The sequence below is a fragment of the Salmo salar genome, chromosome ssa16 (assembly GCF_905237065.1).
Source record: "Salmo salar chromosome ssa16, Ssal_v3.1, whole genome shotgun sequence".
NCBI lineage: Eukaryota > Metazoa > Chordata > Actinopteri > Salmoniformes > Salmonidae > Salmo > Salmo salar.
Window position 1 is genome coordinate 17514416 of NC_059457.1, and position 25427 is coordinate 17539842.

At 43.5% G+C, this 25427-nt stretch overlaps 1 protein-coding gene across 4 annotated transcripts in view; it reads left to right on the plus strand.

Annotated features, from left to right (window-relative positions):
• The window catches only part of LOC106573309 (inositol 1,4,5-trisphosphate receptor type 2), a 176171-nt gene that overhangs the window by 114608 nt on the left and 36136 nt on the right, over positions 1-25427 (plus strand). For all 4 annotated transcript variants that reach the window (XR_006759687.1, XM_045697031.1, XM_045697032.1 and 1 more), the window contains exons 44-51: positions 83-178; positions 254-373; positions 2060-2185; positions 3368-3560; positions 3675-3800; positions 19080-19255; positions 21359-21523; positions 21975-22152. Coding sequence is in view for 3 of the 4 variants with exons in the window: in XM_045697031.1 (XP_045552987.1) it covers positions 83-178; positions 254-373; positions 2060-2185; positions 3368-3560; positions 3675-3800; positions 19080-19255; positions 21359-21523; positions 21975-22152 (1180 nt within the window). In the remaining variant the exon portion in view is untranslated. The remainder of the gene's footprint in view (positions 1-82; positions 179-253; positions 374-2059; positions 2186-3367; positions 3561-3674; positions 3801-19079; positions 19256-21358; positions 21524-21974; positions 22153-25427) is intronic.

Genomic DNA, 25427 nt, shown 5'->3' on the forward strand with positions numbered 1-25427 from the left:
AGTCTGTTTCCTCCCGGTAACGTAGATGATTGTGTAGTGGGTTAGGATGTGATCGTATTGTGACGTGCTCTTTGTGTGCTAGAGCAACGCCTCCAAGCTGCTGCTGGCAATCATGGAGAGTCGCCATGACAGCGAGAATGCCGAGAAGATCCTTTACAAGATGAGACCCATGGAGCTGGTGAGTGGCTCTCTACACACACACACACACACACACACACACACACACACACCGTACTGACAATGTGTGTTCCAGGTGGATGTGATGAAGGAGGCATATGCCCAGGGGCTGGAAAGTGAGGCTGAGGAGAACGCTATAGGAGACCAGATCAAACCTAAAGACGTAGGACACAACATCTACATCCTGGCCCACCAGGTAACACCATGACGTGTGTGTGTGTGTTTTTTAACATGCATAATTGAGTGTGTGGGAGAGATTTTGTGCACCATGTATATTCGTGCTTTAAAAAGGGCCCAATAAGTACATCAGTGTCACACTCTTACTGTCCCGCCAGGTAAGTCTACTTATTCTTGTCTGTAGTTGTGGTTATATAGTCTAGTTCTATGTCATTTCAGTAGGTGATCATGGATGTGACTTTCAATGGAATAGATGGTTCAGTTCCTGTGTTGAGTCATAGTGAAAACCCACACAGAGACGTGTGTCTGTAGAAAGGGCAGACAAGGTCAAGCGCGTTTTTCACTTCTGTCTTTTACTCACAATCGAACCAAGTGTCAGACAGACAGACCGAGGGTATTTCTGCCCCACCAACTGACTGGTTTCATCATGACCACCGAGGTCTCCTGGGCTGGCTATTTGTACTTCTGAAATAACACGTACACACATGAGCGCGTACAGAAGTTCACACACACCTCACCTCATTGTATAGCCCCACATATGCAAATGAACATACCATAGATACCACACTCCTGCCTCGAGCATTTCTTTATACACACAACCCAAGAATGTCTTTGTTCCTGTTTATCAGTAAAAGCCACCACACTTCTGAACATCTGCTGTGTCTGACATAGTCAGCTGAGAATCACCCGCATCACAGCTGACAACTGTATCATTTGTCTCCCTCACTGATGTCTATATCACCACAGAAGGAGCAGTAGACAGGCAGCCTAATCCATCATTGGATAGAGTGGATAAGTAGTACAGTGTCAACAACAGAGACTTGGAATTGAGCAGATTGGGGAATGATGTCTCCACTTGGTGATTTAATGCAGAATGCCTCACTGAATGGCATTGATCTCTCACTGGTCTGTTTCACTGTAAGGACTGTATCCCTTTACATCTCATGTTTCTCCTTGACAATTAGACCATCTGTGTTACTCTCCCACATTGGCACGCATGGACGTGCGTACGCACACACACACACACATATCCTCTCAATATACGCTGAGTATACAAAACATTAAGAACACCTGCTCTTTCCATGACATAGATTGACCAGGTGAAGCTATGATCCCTTATTGATGTCACTTGTTAAATCCACTTCAATCATTGTAGATGAAGAGGGGAGACATGCTAAAGAAGGATTTTTAAGCCTTGAGACAATTGAGTCATCAATTTTATATGCGTACCATCCAGAGGGTGAATGGGCAAGACAAAAGATTTGTGTCTTTGATTGGGGTATGGTAGTAGGTGCCAGGCGCACCAGTTTGTGTCAAGAACTGCAAAGCTGCTGGCTTTTTTACACTCAACAGTTTCTCGTGTGTGTCAAGAATGGTCCACCACCCAAAGGACATCCAGCCAACTTGACACAACTGTGAGAAGCATTGGAATCATCCCTGCGGAACGCTTTCGAGACCTTGAAGAGAGTCCATGCCCTGATGAATTGAGGCTGTTTTGAGGGGGGAAAGGGATGGGGGGGGGTAACGCCGCTCAATATTAGGAAGGTGTTCCTAATATTTGGTATACTCTGTGCATGTTTTACATTGCTAGACATTTGTTACGAAGTTACAAACAAATCAGATGATCAAATGGATGGGGTAACTCAGAGCTGTAATACATAGTGAAAGTACTGTGTTGACTGAGTGGCTGTACTGTGTGTTCCAGCTGGCCAGACACAGTAAGTTCCTGCAGCAGAGCTTGAGGCCGCCAGCGACGGGGCTATTGCTGAGCCATAAAATAGAGGGAGAAGACGCCCTCAGTTACTATGCCAACCACACCGCTCAGATAGAGGTAGGCCTCATCCAGACAGTGTTCATCGCATCCCAATTGTCCCAACCCAGCAGGGAATACTGGTTGAAATTACATCATAATGACTTTCTTTCAACCAGTTTTTGCCCTCTGGAAAGCTACAGGCCTCTTTTGCCCTTTTTAAAAATATATATTTGTTAATGCTATAAAAGGCTATTAGATAAAATATATATATATAGATATAAAAATCTGGATACCGCTCAACCCTACTTTCAGGGGTATATCTAATAGCATGTTCTAGCAACAAATCGGACAAACAGCAGACTTTGACCACAATCACTCAATCATAGACAGACCACTAGTTATCTGCTGGCATCATCTCAATGAATGCTTGTTACCGTTGCATAATAACCCCTTTGGATTCATTGTTGATTAAGCCACGCAAGAGTCAACAAAATATGATACTCTTGGGTGTATGTCCGATTTGTTGCTAGAACATGCTATTAGATAAACAGCAGACTTGGACCACAATCACTTAATCAAAGATAGACCACTAGTTATCTGCTGGCATCATCTCAATGAATGCTTGTTACCATTGCATAATAACCCCTTTGGATTCATTGTTGATTAAGTGTATATGTGTATATACACACCAGAGTATCATATTTTGTTGACTCTTACGTGGCTTAATCAACAATGAATCCAAAGGGGTTATTATGCAATGGTAACAAGCATTCATTGAGATGATGCCAGCAGATAACTAGTGGTCTGTCTTTGATTGAGTGATTGTGGTCAAAGTCTGCTGTTTGTCCAATTTGTTGCTAAAACATGCTATTAGATATACCCTTGAAAGTAGGATTGAGCGGTGTCCAGATTTTCATACCTTCATACACTTCCTCATCATAACGAGGCATACGGTATAACCAGCAGTCGTTTTTGTTTGTTTTTATGCACAAAACAAATGTAGGCTAGCTAGTCACATAGCTAGCAAGTTAGCAAACCAAATGCATACAGTAACTGGAGCCTTGAGCTGGAGATGATGTATTTAGCACATCTTAGATAGTTAACTTACACCAATGCTTATAACTGTATCACGCAAGCACCCCAAATTATACCGTCGGCATAATACCTTGATATACGGTATACCGCCCAAGCCTACCTGAAAGTACAGCTAATTTTTGTTCTTAGTCTTAGAGTTATCATCATATCATGTTGTTTCTTCAGATTGTGCGTCACGACCGCACAATGGAGCAAATAGTGTTCCCAGTGCCCAACATCTGTGAGTACCTGACAGAGGAGTCCAAAACGCGAGTGTTCACCACCACCGAGAGGGACGACCAAGGCAGCAAGGTCAATGACTTCTTCACGCAGTTCGACGACCTCTACAACGAGATGCGCTGGCAGAAGAAGATACGCAGTAAGAGACTGAGATTTACACTGACAAAACATTCTGGAATCTCTTTCTAAGGTGACATTTCCAGGCTTATTGTGATACACGGGTATTAATCAGATGTCCCCTGTGTCTGTTCAGATAACCTTGCTCTGTTCTGGTTCTCTCGGCACATCTCTCTGTGGGGAAGCATCTCTTTCTACCTGGCAGTGCTGGTCAACGTGGCCGTGGCTCTCTTCTACCCCTTCGGTGACGGCGAAGATGAAGGTGAGATTTTCTACTGGCGTACAGCAGGGTCTTATTCATTAGGGAACATGGTTACCAGTGTTTCCCCTATATTCATTTAGCAGCGACATACAGTTGAAGTTGGAAGTTCACATACACTTAGGTTGGAGTCATTAAAACTCGTTTTTCAACCACTCCACAAATGTCTTGTTAACAAGCTATAGTTTTGGCAAGTCGGTTAGGACATCTACTCTGTGCATGACACAAGTAATTTTTCCAACAATTGTTTACAGATTATTTCAATTATAATTCACTGTATCACAATTCCAGTGGGTCAGAAGTTTACATACACTAAGTTGACTGTGCCTTTAAACAGTTTTGAAAATTCCAGAAAATGATGTAATGGCTTCAGAAGCTTCTGATAGGCTAATTGACGTCAACTGGAGGTGTACCTGTGGATGTATTTCAAGGCCTACCTTCAAACTCAGTGGCTCTTTGCTTGACATCGTGGGAAAATCAAAAGAAATCCGCCAAGACATCAGAAAAACAATTGTAGACCTCCACAAGTCTGGTTCATCCTTGAGAGCAATTTCCAAACGCCTGAAGGTACCACGTTCATCTGTACAAACAATAGTACGCAAGTATAAACACCATGGGACCACGCAGTCGTTTTACCGCTCAGGAAGGAGACAAGTTCTATCTCCTAGAAATGAACGTACTTTGGTGCGAAATGTGCAAATCAATCCCAGAACAACAGCAAAGGACCTTGTGAAGATGTAAAATAAAAAAATAAGATATATAAGATATAAAACGAGTCCTATATCGACATAACCTGAAAGGCCACTCCGCAAGGAAGAAGCCACTGCTCCAAAACTGGGGTTTGCAACTGCACATCGGGACAAAGATCGTACTTTTTGGAGAAATGTCCTTTGGTCTGATAATACAAAAATAGAACGGTTTGGCCATAATGACCATCGTTAAGTTTATAGGAAAAAGGGGAAGACTTGCAAGCCGAAGAACACCATCCCAACTGTGAAGCACGGGGGTGGCAGCATCATGTTGTGGGGGTGCTTTGCTGCAGGAGGGACTGGTGCACATCACAAAATAGATGGCATCATGAGGTAGGAAATTGATGTGGATATTTTGAAGCAACATCTCAAGACATCAGTCAGGAAGTTAAAGCATGGTCGCAAATGGGTCGTTCCAAAGTTATGGCAAAAGGCTTAAGGACAACAACGTCAAGGTATTGGAGTGGCCATCACAAAGCCCTGACCTCAATCCTATAGAAAAATTGTGGGCAGAACAACTTGCACTTCACAAAATAGACATTGACACCAAGCATACTTTCAAAGATGTGGCAAAAGGCTTAACCCCTGTGCGGCCTCCGTCCGGACATCCAGCGAAAAATCATTCTCTCCATTAGCATAACAAAATGTAATATTTTTTTTTTTTTCATTTTTTTTTCAAATTATATCGTTTTATAGTTACACCTCTCCTGAATCGAACCACGTTGTCAGATTTCAAAAAGGCTTTACAGCAAAAGCAAAACATTAGATTATGTTAGAGGAGTATATCGTAAAAGTAGCCACATAGCCATTTTCCGACCAACCACATGCATCACAAATAACCAAAAACAGCTAAATGCAGCACTAACCTTAGACAATCTTCATCAGATGACACACCTAGGACATCATGTTACACAATACATGCATTATTTTGTTCGATAAAGTTCATATTTATATATAAAAACAGTATTTTATATCGGTGCGTAACGTTGACTAACTATTTTCCCTCAAATGCATCCGATGAAACAGAGCTACAATTTACTAAATTACTATTCGAAAACATTTTTTAAATGTAATATTGTCATTCTAAGATTTATAGATGAATATCTCTTGAAAGCACCTGTAATGCCAGATTTAAAAATAACTTTACTGGGTAATCACACTTTGCGATAAAAGGGGATGCGATACTCAGAACAATAGGCTAGCAATAGCAATAGGCTAGCCATCTTGGAACAATCGCATATCACATCTAGTCTTGTATACTATTGTCAATAATCCCTTACCTTTGGTTGTCTTCATCAGAAAGCACTTCCAGGAATCCCAGGTCCACAACAAATGTATTTTCGTTCGAAAAAAATACTCCTTTATGTTCCAAGAGCTTGTTCTTGTTAGCGCGTCTGAAGGCTGCTCCAAAACTTCCGTCGGCCACGGGACAGCCATTTCGAGAAAATGCATTTTTTTCCCATTTAGGTTTGTTCAAACATGTCAAACGTTGTATAACATAAATCTTCAGGGCGTTTTTCAACAAGAGAGCCAATAAGATTCGAGGGGGACGATTGCATTGTGTTTCAAAACGTTTCGAAAGGGGAGGGTAACCAGGGGCGCCGGCGTCATAATGGTGATGGCCCTCTCCGTGTGACCACGTTCCACAGCGTCTCATTCATTCAGTTTTAACAGTAGAAGGCTCAAACCAATTTGTGAAGACTGGGGACATCTAGTGGAAGCAATAGGAAGTGCTCAATGAACCATAGCTCACGGTGTGATTAATAGGCAACGTGATGAAGTTGAGTTCGCAATTCAGAATTCCACTTCCTGTTTCCATCTGTCTCGGGGTTTTGACTGCCATATGAGTTCTGTTATACTCACAGACACCATTCAAACATTTTTAGAAACTTTAGGGTGTTTTCTATCCACAAGTATTAATTATATGCATATCCTAGCTTCTGAGTTTGAGTAGGAGGCCGTTTAAAATGGGCGCAAATTTTTTTCAAAAATCGCTTTAGCGCCCCCTATCCTAGGGGAACGCCAGGAGTTAAGGACAACAACGTCAAGGTATTGGAGTGGTCGTCAGAAAGCCCTGACCTCAATCCTATAGAACAATTGTGGGCAGAACTGAAAAAGCGTGTGCGAGCAAGGAGGCCTACAAACCTGACTCAGTTACACCAGCTCTGTCAGGAGGAATGGGCCAAAATACACCCAACTTATTGTGGAGAGCTTGTGGAAGGCTACCCAAAACATTTGACCCAAGTTAAACAATTTATAGGCAATGCTACCAAATACTAATTGAGTGTATGTAAACTTCTGACCCACTGGGAATGTGATGAAATAAATAAAAGCTGAAATAAATAATTCTCTCCTATTATTCTGACATTTCACATTTTTAACCCTTTCACACGTACCATCACACGGGGTGTGATCGTTCTACAGTGGTCCCTGAAGCGTACGATCACACCCCGTGTGATTAGAACACTCATTTAGAATGCTTATTTAGAACGGCCAGTTTCGAATGACACAACAATCAGCATTTGAGCTGGACACACTTTTTTCAGAAACTATTTACACAAACACAGTCCTTACAAAGTTATATCCAGAATGTGAGCAGTTTATTTTTGGATGCAATGTTCAGATATTCACAGAAGTGTATATATAGCACAACACAATCATCCTAACTGGAAAAATGTAGGCTACATTTGTCCTAGCGCTAACTGAGGAAAGATTGACCCAACACAAGCAGTCATATTTTGTAACTCTCGGCTGACATAAACTACAATATGAATTAGCTAATAGAAATTACTATGTATAATTAATCACATCACGGGTGAGCTCACTATTGATCGAAATAATTAGGTAAAACACTTTCTAGAAATCGAAAGTAATCCGTCGATTAGTTTCAGCGCGCAGCCATGCATTTTTTCCTCACAGAAACCGAAGATAATAAGAGAAGACAAGATTAGTTTGGTCTGTTTATAGTATGCATGTTGAAGGGGTGTGTCATCTACCGTAGTTCACATCCCACCATTCATTTCCAGAAGTCCTCAAAAAATGAGTGAACTCTTACTCACCTCATTTTGTTATAACATTTTTGGTCAAACAGACGATTACGTGAAACCCAGAATGCATTGTTAGCCCATTGTATGTCAACAAACATGGCTCCATACACATAGCTGGAATTAGCTTAGCTCATCATAATCAGTACAACCTTAAAAACATTATTTTACACACATACTATGCACCCATTACAATTATGCAAAAATCGGAACGCATGATTTATCACCGGTAATTGAAAAACGTGAATAAAATAGTAAATATATCAATAATACCACACAAAACATTTTCTGATAGTGATTTATTGATACAAATGGCGCGTGCAGGCAGTCAATCACGGTAACCTCTCACTCCCACTCTGAGACATTCAGTGTTGTTGTTTATGTAACAATCACATTCTGGAATGGAGAGAACGTTCTAACATCACGTGCATAAAAAAACTTGCGCTGGGACAACCGTTAGAGATATTTGGAACTCACGCATGAAAGGGCTAAAATGAAGTGGTGATCCTAACTGACCTAAAACAGGGAATTATTACTTGGATTAAATTTCAGGAACTGTGGAAAAACTGAGTTTAAATGTATTTGGTTAAGGTGTATGTAAACTTCCGACTTCAACTGTGTGTGTGTGTGTGTGTGTGTGTGTGTGTGTGTGTGTGTATTTTATATATATATGTATATGTGTGTGTGTGTATTTTTATATATATATATATATATGTGTGTGTGTGTGTGTGTGTGTGTGTGTGTGTGTGTGTGTGTGTATATTTTATATATATATACTGCTCAAAAATATAAAGGGAACACTTAAACAACACATCCTAGATCTGAATTAAATAAATAATCTTATTAAATACTTTTTTCTTTACATAGTTGAATGTGCTGACAACAAAATCACACAAAAATAATCAATGGAAATCCAATTTATCAACCCATGGAGGTCTGGATTTGGAGTCACACTCAAAATTAAAGTGGAAAACCACACTACAGGCTGATCCAACTTTGATGTAATGTCCTTAAAACAAGTCAAAATGAGGCTCAGTAGTGTGTGTGGCCTCCACGTGCCTGTATGACCTCCCTACAATGCCTGGGCATGCTCCTGATGAGGTGGCAGATGGTCTCCTAAGGGATCTCCTCCCAGACCTGCACTAAAGCATCCGCCAACTCCTGGACAGTCTGTGGTGCAACGTGGCGTTGGTGGATGGAGCGAGACATGATGTCCCAGATGTGCTCAATTGGATTCAGGTCTGGGGAACGGGCAGGCCAGTCCATAGCATCAATGCCTACCTCTTGCAGGAACTGCTGACACACTCCAGCCACATGAGATCTAGCATTGTCTTGCATTAGGAGGAACCCAGGGCCAACTGCACCAGCATATGGTCTCACAAGGGGTCTGAGGATCTCATCTCGGTACCTAATGGCAGTCAGGCTACCTCTGGCGAGCACATGGAGGGCTGTGCGGCCCCCCAAAGAAATGCCACCCCACACCATGACTGACCCACCGCCAAACCGGTCATGCTGGAGGATGTTGCAGGCAGCAGAAGGTTCTCCACGGCGTCTCCAGACTCTGTCACGTCTGTCACGTGCTCAGTGTGAACCTGCTTTCATCTGTGAAGAGCACAGGGCGCCAGTGGCGAATTTGCCAATCTTGGTGTTCTCTGGCAAATGCCAAACGTCCTGCACGGTGTTGGGCTGTAAGCACAACCCCCACCTGTGGACGTCGGGCCCTCATACCACCCTCATGCAGTCTGTTTCTGACCGTTTGAGCAGACACATGCACATTTGTGGCCTGCTGGAGGTCATTTTGCAGGGCTCTGGCAGTGCTCCTCCTGCTCCTCCTTGCACAAAGGCGGAGGTAGCGGTCCTGCTGCTGGGTTGTTGCCCTCCTACGGCCTCCTCCACGTCTCCTGGTAGCGCCTCCATGCTCTGGACACTACGCTGACAGACACAGCAAACCTTCTTGTCACAGCTCGCATTGATGTGCCATCCTGGATGAGCTGCACTACCTGAGCCACTTGTGTGGGTTGTAGACTCCGTCTCATGCTACCACGAGAGTGAAAGCACCGCCAGCGTTCAAAAGTGACCAAAACATCAGCCAGGAAGCATAGGAACTGAGAAGTGGTCTGTGGTTACCACCTGCAGAACCACTCCTTTATTGGGGGTGTCTTGCTAATTGCCTATAATTTCCACCTGTTGTCTATTCCATTTGCACAACAGCATGTGAAATGTATTGTCAATCAGTGGACAGTTTGATTTCACATAAGTGTGATTGACTTGGAGTTACATTGTGTTGTTTAAGTGTTCCCTTTATTTTTTTGAGCAGTGTATATATATATATATAGTGTGAACCTTTATATTTATATATATATATATTATATATATATTATATATATATATATATATATATATTATATTATATAACTCAGCAATAAAAGAAACGTCCTCCTGCTGTCAACTGTGTTTATTTTCAGCAAACTTAACGTGTAAATATTTGTATGACCATAACATGATTCAGTAACTGAGACAGAAATTAAAAAGGTTCCACAGACATGTGACTAACAGAAATGTAAAAATGTGTCCCTGAACAAAGGGTGGTGGGTCAAAAGTAACAGACATCTAGACGTTCCGCTAGCGGAACACCTGCTCCAATATCCAATGATGGGCGTGGCGCGAAATACAAAGTCCTCGAAAATCCGGAAACTTCAATTTTTCAAATATATGACTATTTTACAGCATTTTAAAGACAAGACTCTCGTTAATCTAACCACACTGTCCGATTTCAAAAAGGCTTTACAACGAAAGCAAAACATTAGATTATGTCAGCAGAGTACCCAGCCAGAAATAATCAGATACCCATTTTTCAAGCTAGCATATAATGTCACAAAAAACAAAACCACAGCTAAATGCAGCACTAACCTTTGATGATCTTCATCAGATGACACTCCTAGGACATTATGTTATACAATACATGCATGTTTTGTTCAATCAAGTTCATATTTATATCAAAAAACAGCTTTTTACATTAGCATGTGACGTTCAGAACTAGCATTCCCACCGAACACTTCCGGTGAATTTACTAAATTACTCACGATAAACGTTCACAAAAAGTATAACAATTATTTTAAGAATTATAGATACAGAACTCCTTTATGCAATCGCGGTGTCCGATTTTAAAATAGCTTTTCGGTGAAAGCACATTTTGCAATATTCTGAGTAGATAGCCCGGCAGTCATGGCTAGCTATTTTGACACCCACCAAGTTTGGTACTCACCAAACTCAAATTTATTATAAGAAAAATTGGATTACCTTTGCTGTTCTTCGTCAGAATGCACTCCCAGGACTTCTACTTCAATAACAAATGTTGGTTTGGTTCCAAATAATCCATAGATATATCCAAATAGCGCCGTTTTGTTGTGTGTTCAAGACACTATCCGAAGGGTAACGAAGGGTGACGCGCCCGGCGCGTTTCGTGACAAAAGAATTCAAAATATTCGATTACCGTACTTCGAAGCATGTCAAACGCTGTTTAAAATCAATTTTTATGCGATTTTTTTCGTAAAAAAAGCGATAATATTCCGACCGGGAGTCGTTGTTTTCGTTCAAAGACAGAGAAAGTAAAATGGACTCTTCTCGTGCACGCGCGCGCCATTCTCATTGTTCTCAGATTGACCACTATCCAAATGCGCCACTATTTTTCAGCCATGGCCTGCAAAGTCATCATTCAACGTTCTGGCGCCTTCTGAGAGCCTATGGGAGCGTTAGAAAATGTCACGTTACAGCAGAGATCCCCTGTTTTGGATAGAGATGATCAAGAAGGCCAAGAAATGGTCAGAGAGGGCGCTTCCTGTTTGGAATCTTCTCAGGTTTTGGCCTGCCAAATGAGTTCTGTTATACTCACAGACACCATTCAAACAGTTTTAGAAACTTCGGAGTGTTTTCTATCCAAAGCTAATAATTATATGCATATTCTAGTTTCTGGGCAGGAGTAATAATCAGATTAAATCGGGTTCGTTTTTTTATCCGGCTGTGAAAATACTGCCCCCTATCCATAACATGTTAATGCTGCTGGTGCCCACACCAGATACTAAGTACTGCAGTGCATCTCCTCCTCATGGACTGCACCAGATTTGCCAGTTCTTGCTGTGAGATGTTAGCCCGCTCTTCCACCAAGGCACCTGCAAGTTCCCTGACATTTCTGGGGGAATGGCCCTAGCCCTCACCCTCCGATCCAACAGGTCCCAGATGTGCTCAATGGGATTCAGATTCTGGTTCTTCGCTGGCCATGGCAGAACACTGACATTCCTGACACAGAACGAGCAGTATGGCTGGTGGCATTGTCAGGATGAGCCTGCAAGAAGGGTACCACGTGAAGGAGGAGGATGTCTTCCCTGTAACGCACAGTGTTGAGATTGCCTGCAATGACAACAAGCTCAGTCCGATGATGCTGTGACACACCGCCCCAGACCATGATGGACCCTCCACCTCCAAATCGATCCCGCTCCAGAGTACAGGCCTCGGTGTAACGCTCATTCCTTTGATGATAAATGTGAATCCGACCATCACCCCTGGTTAGACAAAACCGTGACTCATCAGTGAAGAGACCACTTTTTGCCAGTACTATCTGGTCAAGCGACATTGTTGACGGTGATGTCTGGTGAGGACCTGCCTTACAACAGGCCTACAAGCCCTCAGTCCAGCCTCTCTCAGCCTATTGTGGACAATCTGAGCACGGATGGAGGGATTGTGCATTCCTGGCGTAACTCGGGCAGTTGTTGTTGCCATCCTGTACCTGTCCCGCAGGTGTGATGTTCGGATGTACCGATCCTGTGCAAGTGTTGTTACACGCGGTCTGCCACTGTGAGGACGATCAGCTGTCTGTCCTGTCTCCCTGTAGCGCTCTCTTAGGCGTCTCACAGTACGGACATTGAAATGTATTGCCCTTGCCACATATGCAGTCCTCATGCCTCCTTGCAGCATGACTAAGGCACGTTCATGCAGATGAGCAGGGACCCTGGGCATCTTTCTTTTGGTGTTTTTCAAAGTCTGTAGAAAGGCCTCTCTAGTGGCCTAAGTTTTCATAACTGTGACCTTAATTGCCTACCGTCTGTAAACTGTTAGTGACTTAATGACCGTTCCACAGGTGCATGTTCATTAATTGTTTATGGTTTATTGAACAAGCATGGGAAAGAGTGTTTAAACCCTTTACAATAACACCTTATCTCCCGGTTGAAATCCCCTCAGGGTAACCTGCCGTTTATAAGTGTGCCGCTGGTGCTCTTAGTACTTGTCTCGTGCTCTCTGGCGATGGGCGTGACTGTGGCTATCCTGTCTTGCATTGCCTTGACGTGCTCTATAACAACAGTATAAGGGGTGGATTGGTGCTCCCAGGTTTCCCGGGCGATGTCTAAGATTCCCCGGGGGTGCATCCCATATATCAGCTCAAAGCATGAAAACCCCAGTGAGGCTTGGGTAACCTCTCTAATGGCAAACATCAGATACGGCAACATGCAATTCCAGTTTTTCTCATCCTTATCGATTATCCTGAGCATTGACTTCAGGGTACGGTTGAATCTCTCAACCAGCCCGTCCTTCTGAGGATGGTAAACTGATGTCCTAAACTGTTTCCCCTGCCACAACTTACAAAGGTCTGCCATAAGGCGGGACATAAAGGGGGTCCCATGGTCAGTAAGGATCTCCTTGGAATCCCTACCCTGGTGAACAGGAGCAATAATTCCTTGGCAATATTTTTGGAAGGCATCGTCCGAAGGGGAATGGCTTCTGGGTATCGAGTGGCATAATCTAGAATGACCAGAATGTATTGGTGCCCTCTGGAAGACTTGGTAGTGGGCCCACTATATCCATTGCTATCCTCTCAAATGGCGTTTCGATTATGGAGAGTGGCACTAATGGGCTACTAACAGCTGGTTGGGGAGCTGTTAACTGGCACTCGTGGCAATCTCCACAATGCAACCTCAGCCTGAATTCCTGGCCAGTAAAACCTCCTCACAGTCCGGTCTTGGGTTTTATTGATACCAAGGTCCCCCCCCCCCAGAATATGCCCATGAGCTAGGTCCAGTACTGTTCTCCGGTACTGAGTGGGGACCTGTTCCACCACATCAACCCCTATGTTTGAGAGACTGTACACCAAACCCTTTTTCATGATGAAGTGGGGGAAACTATTAGGCATCGTCTTTATGGGGGTACCATCTACGACCTGCACATCTGCTCTGGCTTGCTGCAGGGTTGGATCCTGGGTCTAGGCCGTCCTGAAATTAGTCAGGGACCCTGCCAGGTCTGTTAGTTCTAGATAGTCGCCCTCTGGATCCAGATCAACCCTGGCCCCACTAGTACCGGGCTGCTCGCTATTGACTGGGTCTGCCCCTTCTTCCTCATCCTCCCCTACTAGCACCTGTGAGGTTGGCTCCTGGGAAACCTTCTCTTTTCTTGGCTTTGGTTGAGCTACATGCTACTTCCTGCTTGGTCAGGGGTGTTGGCTTCTCAAATATGCTGTTATTTTAGCTTGACCTCGCAAAGTTAGGACAGTATCTACCCAGTATTACATCATACGGCATCTTCGAGACCACGTCAACCTCATAATCCAGCAGCCCGTCCTCAGTTTGTCTGCTCACTAAGGCTGTGGGGTACGGGCGGGTATCCCCATGAATGCATGAAACACTGGCCAACCCATCATCGAAGTTCTCGGGGTAGACCTCGCTGGTCGAGTACGATGGTCTCCACAATCTTGGCGGATGAACGGGTCTCCGGTTGCAACCATTTCCGTGTCAGGTGAATCAAGTCGAACATCGGTGTTCGGGGAGGTTGTCGAGGTCTTTTGGCCTTCTGGTGGAAGTGGTGTGCCCTCACGATATCGGTCACTCCCAGTCTAGTCAGAATCTCTCCCTTTATTTTATCGTAATCCTGTGCATCTTTCAACTCTTAGGTCGAATAACGCTTTTTGAGCATCCCCTGCCAGGTATGGTGCCAGAAGCCCTGCCCATTCTTCTTTCGGCGGCTACTTCTCTCTCTCTGCCGTCCTTTCGAAGGTGGTGAGGTATGCTTCCACATCACCCTGCTTTGTCATTTTTTTAAGAAAATTATTGTGCCGCCTCCGGGTATTTGCAGCTGGTAACTGAGGCCCAATTTGGGCGGCTAGCCCCTTTCAGGCCTTCTCTTAACTCCCGGGTGTTTCTCTCTTGCTCCTCTCTGAGCAGTTGGTTGGTGAGGTGCTGGACCTGCAACGTGTCCTGATGCATTCGCATTGCATCCTGATGAGCTATTTGTTGAGCTCTAGTTGTCTCTTGTTGGGCTGCCGCTGCATGTAGCAGCGCCTGTATGGCTCCCTCCATACTAATTTTCCCAGAGCAAACTGTACGGAACAAACAAATCCACAAAAAAACCCTGACTTTCCTTTGGAGTACTAACTGAACACTTCGTTTTGTCTACGAAATCAGCGGTACGGTTCGTCCCTTTATCTGCTTCAGACCACACTGTGCCCACATTCTCCACACGTGTGACAAACCTCTTCAAGGTTAGGAGAGTTTGTCACAAATTAAGCGGAAGACCGTCACCACACTCACCCCAGAATGAGAGTTCTTTCGAACAGGATAGTACCTGTATGTTGGATTCTCCGCCCAGGCCGCAGGTGTGGTCAAGGACAGCAGGGTTTGTGACACGAATCGGGTTCTCGGTAGGTCCAGGTCCAAACGCCAACAGGTAAGTCCAAACAGTCCAGGTCATACACGGTATTGTCTCTTTCTCTATGGTTCACAGATCCCCCAGCCCCTTCTCTCTCTTCCTGGTTTATCTTGGTCCTTTATTCCTTTATCTGTGGGTCGGGTCCACCTTCCGAGCGTTCCCCTTGCTTCTGGGGATTGTAGGTTTTGGCGGTCGGCCAATTTGTGATCTGTAGTTCTGGTCGGGGTGGCCATTTTAGTGAGAGGGCAGAGAACGTTTATTAGTTCTGCCCTCACATATCTGCCATTTATCACTCTGCCCCCTTCTTTGCCACACACACACACACACACACACACACACACACACACTCCCACTCCCTACCAGTCAAAAGTTTTAGAACACCTACTCATTCAAGGGTTTTTCTTTATTTTTACTATTTTCTATAAAACTATCAAATAACATATGGAATCATGTAGTAACCCAAAAAAGTGTTAAAAAGATCAGAATATATTTTATATTTGAGATTCTTCAAATAAGCCACCCTTTGCCTTGATGACAGCTTTGCACACTCTTGGCATTCTCTCAACCTGCTCCATGAGGTAGTCATCTGGAATGCATTTCAATTAACAGGTGTGCCTTATTAAAAGTTAATTTGTGGAATATCTTTTCTCCTTAAAGTAATGATGGTCTGTTGTTTCTCTTTGCTTATTTGAGCTGTTATTGCCATAATATGGACTTGGTATTTTACCAAATAGGGCTATCTTCTGTATACCACCCCTACCCTACTGATTTGCTCAAAAGCGTTAACCTCTCTAGGACGCTACCGTCCCACCTGGCCAACATCCAGTGAAATTCCAGAGCGCCAAATTCAAAAACAGAAATACTCATTATAAAAATTCATGAAACATACAAGTGTTATACATCGGTTTAAAGATTAACTTCTTGTTAATCCAACCACGGTGTCAGATTTCAAAAATACTTTACGGCCGAACGCAAACCATGCGATTATTTGAGAACAGCGCCTGGCAGACAAATCATTACAAACAGGAACCAGCCAAGTAGACGAGTAACAAAAGTCAGAAATAGCGATAAAATTAATCACTTACCTTTTGATGATCTTCATATGGTTATACTCACAAGACTCCCGGTTACCCAATAAATCTTTGTTTTGTTTGATAAAGTCCCTCTTTATATCCAAAAACCTCTGTTTTTGTTAGCGCGTTTTGTTCAGTAATCCACTGTCTCAAACAACATCCGGTGAAATTGCAGAGCATGAAACTCAACAAAAAAGAAATTCTCATAATAAACATACATAAAAAGATACAAATGTTATACACCAGCTTAAAGATAAACTTCTTGTTAATCCAACCGCTGTGTCAGATTTCAAAAAGGCTTTACGGCGAAAGCAAACCATGCGATTATCTGAGAACAGCGCCCAGCAGACAAATCATTACAAACAGTTAGCAGCCAAGAGGAGTAACAAGTCAGAAATAGCGATAAAATGTATCACTTACCTTTGATGATCTTCATATGGTTGCACTCCCAAGACTCCATGTTACACAATAAATGTTTGTTTTGTTCGATAAATTCCCTCTTTATATTCAAACAAAAACCTGGTGCGTTTTCAGTAATCCATTGGAACAAAGCGTGGTCACAACAGACAGACGAAAAATATAAAAAGTACCATAAAAGTTCATAGAAACGTGTCAAACGATGTTTATAATCAATCCTCAGGTTGTTTTTGTCATAAATAATCGATCATATTTCAACCGGACAATAGCGTCGTCAATAGAAAAGGAAAAACAAGAAAGGCACGCTCCCGGTCACGCGCAGGACTCATGTCTGGAAATTTCCTCTGTCATCTCATTGAAAGTGGTGTTTATCCCTCATTTTTCAGAGTAAAAGCCTGAAACAATGCCTAAAGACTGGCCACATGTAGTGGAAGCCATAGGGATCGTGAACTAGGTCATAAGTCTTTGTATGGTGGATAGGCTTTCAATGGAAAAACAGGCATTTCTAAATAATAGCACTTCCTGGATGGATTTTCCTCAGGTTTTCACCTGCCATATCAGTTCTGTTATACTCACAGACATTATTTTAACAGTTTTGGAAACTTTAGTGTTTTCTATCCAAATCTACCAATTATATGCATATCCTATCTTCTGGACCTGAGTAGCAGGCAGTTTACTTTGGATATGCTTTTCATCCAAAATTCCGAATGATGCCCCCTACCCCAGTGAGGTTAACCTCTACTGGATCGGTGTCCCTATACTGGGATGGTTGATGCTAACGTGCGCTAACTTACGCTAATGTGACTAGCATGACATAGGTAACAGCAAGCTTTCCAGGACATAGACATGTCTTATATGGGCAAAAAGCTTAAATTCGTGTTATTCTAACTGCACTGTCCAATTTACAGTAGCTGTTACAGTGAAAAAATACCATGCAATTGTTTGAGGAGAGTGCTCAACAACAGAAAACTTAGCACCGCAACTGGTTTGATACATTCACCTTTGATGGTAAATAATGTACTTACATTCAGTAATCTTGCTCTGATTTGTCATCCTGAGGGTCCCAGAGATAAAATGTAGCATATTTTTGTTTGATAAAATCAATTTTTTATATTCAAATGTAGGAACTGGGTTCTACAGCTTGAACCCCTGCTGTCTCTGAGACCCATGAGGCGGTGCACAATTGGCCCAACGTCGTCCAGGTTAGGGGAGAGTTTGGCCGGACAGGATGTCCTTGTCCCATCGCGTTCTAGTGATTCCTGTTGCTTCCGGGTTAGGCAAGCAGTGTGTCAAGAAGCAGTGCGGCTTGGCGGGTCGTGTTTCAAAGGAGACATGGCTCTCGGCCTTCGTCTCTCCCGAGTCCGTACGGGAGTTGCAGCGATGGGACAAAGCTGTAACTACCTATTGGCTATCACGAAATTGGGGTATACATTTTTTTATTTTCAAGCAGAACATGAAAACAAGCGTTTCTCATTGGACAATTTCAGGTAATCCCTACCTGTTGGTTAGTCTTTCTTCCATGTGGTGCCTAATGAGCGTGATCCAGTACTTCCCAAAGGGTCTCAAGTGGCTCTGGTACCCACTAGTGAGTTGCAGCCAGTTCCTCTTGGGGAAAGGCTAAAGCGTACTTGTGACTGGAAACATGACTGTGCATGTCATGATAGTAGTCCTGTGTGGCTCAGTTGGTAGAGCATGGTGTTTGCAACGCCAGGGTTGTGGGTTCTAATCCCACGGGGGACCAGTACGGGGGAAAAAATGTATGAAAAATGTATGAAATGTATGCATTCACTACTGTAAGTCGCTCTGGATAAGAGCGTCTGCTAAATTACTAAAATGTAAAATGTAGTCATGGAGAAATCTAAAGGCACTAGGTAGGTCACGATGCGAGAAAGTCCCGATCTTGTATGGCATTTGCTGCATGACCACGTGTGTGATACTCATACTGAACGTTGGATCGCGTGGTAAGTAGAAGACAGAATTGAACAGGGACACGAGGGTCACTGGGACATGCCCATTGTGAGAGAGAGAGAGGCAGAGAGCCTAAAGAGAACATAGTGTTGCGCCAAGTGTAGCTAAGTGCTATCCTGGTCCCAGATCTGCTTGTGTTGTCTAGCCAGTTGGCAGTTGCATCTTCGCTATAGCCTTGTCCCCAACTGGCAAGACGGCACAAACAGGTCTGGGACCAGGCTATAATGAAGCACTCAGCTCTGTTGCATAATACATGAATCCAAATGCCACCTCTTTGAACAGCGCTAATGTCTTAATCTGTCTTTGTTGTTGTTGACATTTGCTTGTATACCTCATCCCCAGGCATCCTGCCCCCCTTTGTATCCATCCTGCTGTGGGTGGCGTTGGTGGTGTGTACCACCATGCTCTTCATCCTTCCCAAACCAGGGAGTGTCCGGCCCTTCCTGGTCTCTGTCATACTGCGCTCCATCTACACACTGGGCCTGGACCCCACCCTGTTGTTACTGGGCGCCGCCAACGTAAGTACAGTAGAGTTACCGAGGGTGATGATATCCTTGATGTTAGAGAGGCGGGCAGTGTATTAGGTTCGAATCCCAGGGCAGATGGGGTAAATCTGGTGGGAGTTAGCCGGCAGCCGGAGGTTTGCTAGCATCAATATCCCATGTGCTACCTACTGTCGGTGTGCCTATGAGCAAGACACTTTACGCCATCCTGACAGGCACCTTGTTAAGTTCGCTGATTAAGGCAGTGTCGCTGATGACACTGTTGCATGATGACGAGGAACACCATGGCCCGGTCCTAAATGACTTTGTAGAGTGGTGTGACGAATCACACTTGGTCCTCAATTCCAATAAGACCAAAGAGATGTGCATAGACTTCAGGAAGCATACAACACCTACCTCTGCAACATCTATCAGAGGTCAGAACATAGAGATTATAGAGGAATACAAATATATGGGTGTCCTCTAGGACAATAAGCTTCAGTGGAGTAAATGTACAGACCTGATCTACAAAAATAGTCAACAGAGACTGTACTTTCTGAAAAAGCTGGGATCTTTTAATGTTAATTGTACTATACTGACTCTGTTTTATACATCTTTAATTGAGAGTATTTCAACTGTTATTGTTTGTTGGTTTTGCAATTCCACTGTCAGCCAGAGAAATTTGCTGAGAAGGATTATCACCACAGCAAGCAAGGAACTTGGAGTCAAACAGACAGGTCTGGATGAGATCTTTAAGGTCAGGGCCCTCCGCAAGGCTCACAAAATCATTTTAGACCCAAGCCACCCCCCTGTACCCGGACTTTGAACTGCTCCCCTCTGGGCGCAGGTATAGGGCACCCCTCGGCAGGAAAAACACAACTAGACAATCATTTGTGCCAGGTGTGATATCCCTCCTAAATAGCTCTGGCTAATGTTCCTATCGACCCAGTAAGGCCAGCAGGCTAATGTTCCTATCCACCCAGTAAGGCCAGCAGGCTAGTCTCTTTTTATTGGTATGTAACTGTTATGAAAGTTGTATTGTCAATTTGTTTTGTTATTTAAATTACACTTTAAACGTACATGACACTGCAACAAAATTTCCCCATGGGGACAAAGTCAGTAAAGTAAACCCCTTAACCCCAACCCCTCTACGGCTGGGATGCTCCCGGTTTTGCCAGTGTACAGCAGGAAATAAGAATTACTGTTATTAATGAATTCTATTATAGAGGTTTTATTATTCCCAAGAGGCAATTTGTTTGCAAAAAGTACAGAAAAGTAAAATACGGAAAATATATTTTTAAGTAAATGTACAGTGTACTAGGATTGGGCGGTATCCAGATTATCATGCCTTCATACCGACCTTGTGTTCATTACCGAATATCCCAGTTTGGCACAAGGGGCGCTGTTTTCAAACCCCACTGATACTCTGTAATCCGAAGGTTAGCAATGCTAACAAGTACATTTAAGATCCCATTGAGAATGCTAACTAAATGCTAATGAGCGCGTTGCGAGCATTTTGTAAAGATTCTGACCTAAACTATATAAGTAACTCCAAAATGCTACTTGCAGTTTGCGGCACAAAACAAATATTAGCCAGCAAGGCTCTTGATCCAGGAGGGAATTATTTGCTTTTACCAAGCGAATGCTTAGCTAGATAGCTAACTAGCTACTAAATTAGCAAACCAAATGCACAACTACAAAGCATTCAGCACATTTTAGACAGTTAACTTAATAGTTATAAGTCATCTAGCTGGCAAACATTTTGTTGTGAATTCCATACTGTAATTAGATCACAAGGCTCCGGTCTCTCGTTGTTGTGCTTGTAAACAAACACCATGTGACTGGGGACTACCGTAAGCTTCATAATAATGTGAGGTGAAATGAAGAACGCAATGTTCTTTATCTCCTAACATATTGCGCAAGTTGACTGCAGGTACTTACTTAAAAAGAAGCTACAAATATTCACATAAACATCAAATAAAGTTTTAATGATATTGAAAACCCATAGCTTTGCTTTTTCCAAATACCCCAGTTTACGATATTCTGCCCATGCCTATAGTGTACAACAATTTTCTTGTAATTTCAGCATCGTCTTCTATTGAAGCCATTGCTCAGTCCTCTCCTCTCTCATCTCTCCAGCTCCTCAATAAGATTGTGTTCCTGGTGAGCTTCGTGGGCAACCAGGGGACGTTCACACGGGGCTACAAGCCGGTGGTCATGGACATGCCCTTCCTCTACCACGTGGGCTATGTCATCGTCTGTATGCTGGGCCTCTTCGTCCACGAGTTCTTCTACAGCTTCCTGGTTAGTCGAAACAATCTCTCTGTCTGGTCTTCTCTGCAGCACTTCACCATTAAACTTAAAAAAGACCAGGCTTGATATTATTATTCATTTATAAAAATGTTATCCATTCAATTCAGTAAAGTGGATTCATTGAACTTCAAAGTACTTGATTATTATTCGGGAAACCTAAAATTGACGTTTGACAATGATCTTGATTTAAGTTTGGACCTTTCTTGGTGCCATGTGATGATGGCAGGTGGTTGTTGTGTGGTTATGTCGTTTAGCTTTGTGGTTTCCTTGTTCCTCCTTGTACCAGGTTTTTCAGACACAGTTTCAGAAAGACACATCCTCTCCTACTTTTGCTATTGCTGCCAATCGGAAGCTTTGTGATGTCTGGTTCCTCTACAGCTCTCCTACAGCTGTGTGTTCATGTGTGTCTGTATCTGTCTGACTGTGTGTCTGTGCCCCTCAGCTCTTTGACCTGCTGAACCGCGAGGAGACCCTGCTGAATGTGGTCAAGAGTGTGACGCGTAATGGGCGCTCCATTGTCCTCACAGCTGTACTGGCCCTCATCCTGGTCTACCTCTTCTCCATCGTGGGCTTCCTCTTCCTTAAGGACGACTTCCGCATGGACGTGCAACGTCTGCCAGGTCGGTGCACATAGACGCCCTCTCCTCTTCATCCCAGAACCCTGTACTCTATCCTGGTCTCTGCCCTATTACCCCCCTTCATTCAGTACCCACAATCACCCCCTACTCACTACCTTCGCCTCTATACTCTACCCTAGGTCTCTGCACTTTTGCCCCTAGTTCAGTTAGCACACACTGTTCCTCAGCCCCAATACTACCCTAGGTCTCAAATCAAATGTTATTTGTCACTTGCTTTGTAAACAACAGGTGTAGACTAACAGTGAAATGCTTACTTACGGGTCTTTTCCAATAACGCAGGGTTAAGGAGATGTATATAATTATTATTTATGTTTATTTTTACATTTGAAATAGTGACACAAGGATTAAATACACAGTAAATGACAATAACAAGTAAAAATAACATGGAGTACCAGTACCGAGTCTATTTGCAGGGTACGAGGGAGTTGACGTAGCTATGTACTGTAGGTAGGGGTAATGTGACTAGGCAACATGATAGATAGACAGTAGTAGCAGCGTATGTGTGAAAGTGTATGGCGTCAGTATGCATGTGTGCGCGTGTTGGGTTGTCAGTTTGTTAAAGTATGTGTGAGTGTGTGGGTCGAGTCTTTTCATTTTACCTTTATTTAACTAGGCAAGTTAGTTAAGAACAAATTCTTATTTACAATGACGGCCTACTGGGGAACACTGGGTTAACTGTCTTGTTCAGGGGCAGAACGACTGATTTTTACCTTGTCTGCTCAGGGATTCGATCCAGCAACCTTTTGGTTACTGGCCCAACGCTCTAACCACTAGACTACCTGCCGCCCCATATCTGATGAGTGTGAAATTGTGTGTGGCCGAGGGACACAGAGTCCAGTGAGTGTGCATAGTCATTGCAAGAGTTAGTGCAAAAAAGGGTCAATGCAGGTAGTCCATGTTGATGGTCAGCATGGTGGATGTGTTGTTGTCAACCCTCACCGCCTAGGGGCGGCCTGTCAGGAAGGCCAGGATCCAGTTGCAGAGGGAGGTGTTCAGTTCCAGGGTCCTGAGCTTGGTGATAAGCTTGGAGGGGACTATGGCATTGAATGCTGAGCTGTAGTCAATGAACAGCATTCTTACAGAGGTTTTTCTTTCGTCCAGGTGGGTGAGGGCAGTGTGGAGTGCAATAGAGATTGGTCATCTGTAGATTTGTTGGGCAGTATGCGAATTGGAGTGGGATCAGGGTGTCTGGGATGAGGGTGTTAATGTGAGCTATGACCAGCCTTTCGAAGCATTTCATGGCTATAGATGTGTGCTACGTGGTGATAGTCATTTGGGCAGGTTACCTTAGCATGTCTGCCCATTTACTCTGTTCCCCTGCAGCACCCCACCTTCCTCAGCCTGTCCTGCTGATCACTGATCTAGTCACTGCTCACTTAGAAGGTCCATGATCTCTGATGATTTGAGGTGTCTGCACTCCTTTTGCACTGGACTGAGGCCCCATAGTCTTCCCATTAGGCCTACCCTGCCCTCATCCACACCTAACTGGCCCCCTTCAATACCCACACCTGACTGGCCTCAGTCATTTTCAGGTAAATTCTGTGTCCCACGGTCGTGAGAACTTCCTTAAACAGCCAGTATACAACCTGTCCACAAATTAATCAAATACATTCTAATGACATCGGTACAATCCTTTTTGCCCACTGTGTAGTTATCACCCGTGGTAGTTATCACCCGGTGGTAGTTATCACCCGGTGGTAGTTATCCCCGGTGGTAGTTATCACCCGGTGGTAGTTATCACCGGGCAGTACAGCATGAGACGGATGGTTCATTTTATCATTACCCGCTATTCTCTCTTCAGACACTCTGCTTATCAATAGTGAAATAGGGCTGGGGAGTAAACAGAATAGATTTTAGTGTTCAGTTGGAACTGACAGGAATATAGACTTTGAGTAGTAGGATGGACTTTTTGCTTTGTGTCATAACAGCTATGTGTAATTACTAGTAAACACAATTTTACTAAACATAGTTTACAAGACTATGGATTTAAGATAAACCTCTGCCAGCACATATGCACCTGTTGCATAATCTGGCGCGGTGGCCATGCAGCGCAGAACAGAGCGGCGCTCTTATGTAACCGGCTGGTCTGGGGTGTGTGTTTATTGTACTATCTGTCTGTGGGCTGAGCTGTCTAAGTGCACAGCGGGAGCTCCAGGCCTGGACTTTACTTGCCACAGGGTTTCCGTTAGACGGTAATAGCCGGCTTTTGGTCGATATAATTTTTTATTGGTGCCAACCAATTGTCTGGGAGAGAGAGAGAAAAAAATCTCTTTGCGAAATAATGCATTTTATCCTTCATTGATTGAAATACCAGTCGATGTAGCGTGGGAGTTGCTGATACAGCTCAAACAGCTGTCTGTTGCTGCTGGAGTAAAACATGTGCTTTAGTAAGACCAGTCATTGCACAACAATTCTAAAGCCAATCGCATTTTTAAAAACTATGGCCACGATTAAAAATATATTTTTATTTCTCAACTGGTAATTAAAGCTTGCTTCCCATTTGCCATTCAAGTGTATAGGCAACTAGGCAGGCTTCAGCGTATCACACACCACTTTGCAATGAACTGGAGGCAGTATCCGTTTTGAAGACATATCCTTATTTGTTTGAAACTTTAGCGTTTTACTACATATTGTGAGGCATGTCTTACCTTGACTAGACAAGGCAAAATCCAACCAAACGTGCAGGCAATTATTTTCTAAAGACTTCCATATGCCATTGAAACCAGTAGCCTTTTTCTCTCGTGTTCTATTGGTTTTCAAATCAACTTTATTTAATTTGTCCAGTAGCCAATGCCACAATCCTTATCATTAGCAACCCATGCTAGTTGTTGCATATTTAAATCTCCCCTCTTTCTGAGTTTCTAACCAATATTTTCATTCGCATGTAGCCTACTGCCTTGTGTGCATTGCTGCGCTTATACTTGGATGTAGCTCGGCCTACTGGTTGTATGAATTTGGGATCTATCATCCAAAAACTGTCCCAGAGTCTGTTTGGAATAGGCTATTTCTTTCTGGCACCAAACGACAAGATGACTAATAGAATAGGGCAACTTTTCTACTATGGGGGATAGTAGATTGACATAGGCTATTGATTTTGCTGTTTGTCTTGTTGGCTGAGGAAAAGTATATGTGGGCAGTTATTCTAACATAGGCGGCGTGTGACTTTCAAGTTTGGAAAAGCACATTTTCACCATAAAAATACACATTTTATAGTGGCAGGCATTCCATGCATCCTCACATTTGCAGACTTATGGAAG